Source organism: Neomonachus schauinslandi, chromosome 7 (assembly GCF_002201575.2).
Source record: "Neomonachus schauinslandi chromosome 7, ASM220157v2, whole genome shotgun sequence".
NCBI classification, from domain to species: Eukaryota; Metazoa; Chordata; class Mammalia; order Carnivora; family Phocidae; genus Neomonachus; species Neomonachus schauinslandi.
The window spans coordinates 2,986,273-2,987,869 of NC_058409.1; the positions used below are offsets into that span (position 1 = coordinate 2,986,273).

Consider the following 1,597-nt stretch of genomic DNA (forward strand, 5'->3'; position numbering starts at 1 on the left):
AACTACAATTATCCAGTTTCTTTTAATATATGAAAATACCTCTAATACATAAAGTAATGGAATGCATTTTAATATGTATACTCTGGTTTCGAAAAGTACATTAAATCATGGATAAGGAATATAGAAAAAATAGTAAGAACTGATTCAAGTGATTATGGATGAGTATTTTTATATTTGCCATTGTTTTTAAACTTTAATAAGAAACTGCTTAATTTCTATGACATTTTTAATAAGTCTCTTATCTTTCTGTTATCATTACAGAGAGCCATGAGGAGTGGGAATGAGACAGAAACCACAGATTTCATTCTCCTGGGCTTCTTCCCTGAATTTAAACACATCACAGCCATGGTCTCCATCATTCTCCTGATCTACGTGGCTGCCTTCACTGGCAACACTCTTCTGATCCTCCTCATTTGGTTGTATTCCCATCTCCACACCCCCATGTACTTCCTTCTCAGTCAGCTCTCCTTAATGGACTTGACTTTGACCTCTAGCATTGTCCCCATGATGGCAGCCAACTTCTTCTCTGGATGGCGGAGCATATCATTCATGGCTTGTGGGACTCAAATTTTCTTCTCCCTGACTGTAGCCATTGCAGAATGCATCCTTATAACTCTCATGTGCTTTGATCGTTATGTGGCTATATGTGATCCTCTCCGATACCCAGTCATCATCAATCCTAAGGTTTGCTTACAGATGATTGCCATGTCTTGGGCTGGAGGGGCACTTACTTCCCTGGGCCACACTGCTTTTACCTTGCATTTTAATATCTGCAGCCCCAGAGAGATTCCCCTCTTCTTCTGTGAAGTCATGGCTGTGCTTAGGATCGTCTGTGAGGATATCACAGCCTATGAGAAGGCAGTGGTGATAACAAGCATCGTTGTTCTGCTGCTGCCCTTATCTCTTATCTTGTCTTCCTACGTTCTCATCTTCCTTGCTGTACTCCGAATGAACTCCCCAGAAGGCAGGAACAAGGCTCTGGCCACCTGCTCCTCTCATCTCTGTGTGGTGGGTCTCTATTTTGGTCCAGGTATGTGCATCTACATGAGACCTGGTTCTGCCAAGACTCCAAAGTTGAATGAGGGTCTCTTTCTGTTTGGAACTGTCCTCACTCCACTCCTAAACCCTCTTGCCTACAGTCTTAGGAACAAGGAAGTTCTAAGTGCACTGAAAAAGTTAATGGGGGAGGTGTCAGTCCTCCAGGTAAATGGCAGAAATCCCATTATCACCCATAGGCAAAACAAAGATGCACCAGCAAAGGGGCATTTTGTCAGTTAAAAATAATAATAGTAATAATAATAATAATAACCCCTTCAAGATCCTGGAAAAGTCAACTCACTTTACTGAGTTTATCTGCAGGAAAAAAAAATGTTTATCCTTTCCTTTCTCCATCTTAGAATTTCTTTTTGATTGTCCTAGATGATGTGCTGATGAAGGACAAGGAACTGTGTACAATTCTCTTCATGATTCATACTTGATGGTAATGTGCTCTTTAGTATTTCCAAAAGTTTCATGTTGAGTCCATGAAAAAAGGTCAGTGTCTACATCCCTAGAATGAAAAAAAAAAAGTACCAAGCACATAGATACCTCAGGATAA

General features: G+C 40.5%; 1 protein-coding gene across 1 annotated transcript; it reads left to right on the forward strand.

The window, feature by feature from the left end:
- The first annotated feature begins 252 nt into the window (after positions 1 to 252).
- On the forward strand, positions 253 to 1,278 carry LOC110581189 (olfactory receptor 2M5-like). The gene has a single exon (XM_021690943.2). The coding sequence runs from the start codon at positions 268 to 270 to the stop codon at positions 1,276 to 1,278; it is 1,011 nt and encodes a 336-aa protein (XP_021546618.2). The 5' UTR covers positions 253 to 267.
- Positions 1,279 to 1,597: the final 319 nt, after the last annotated feature.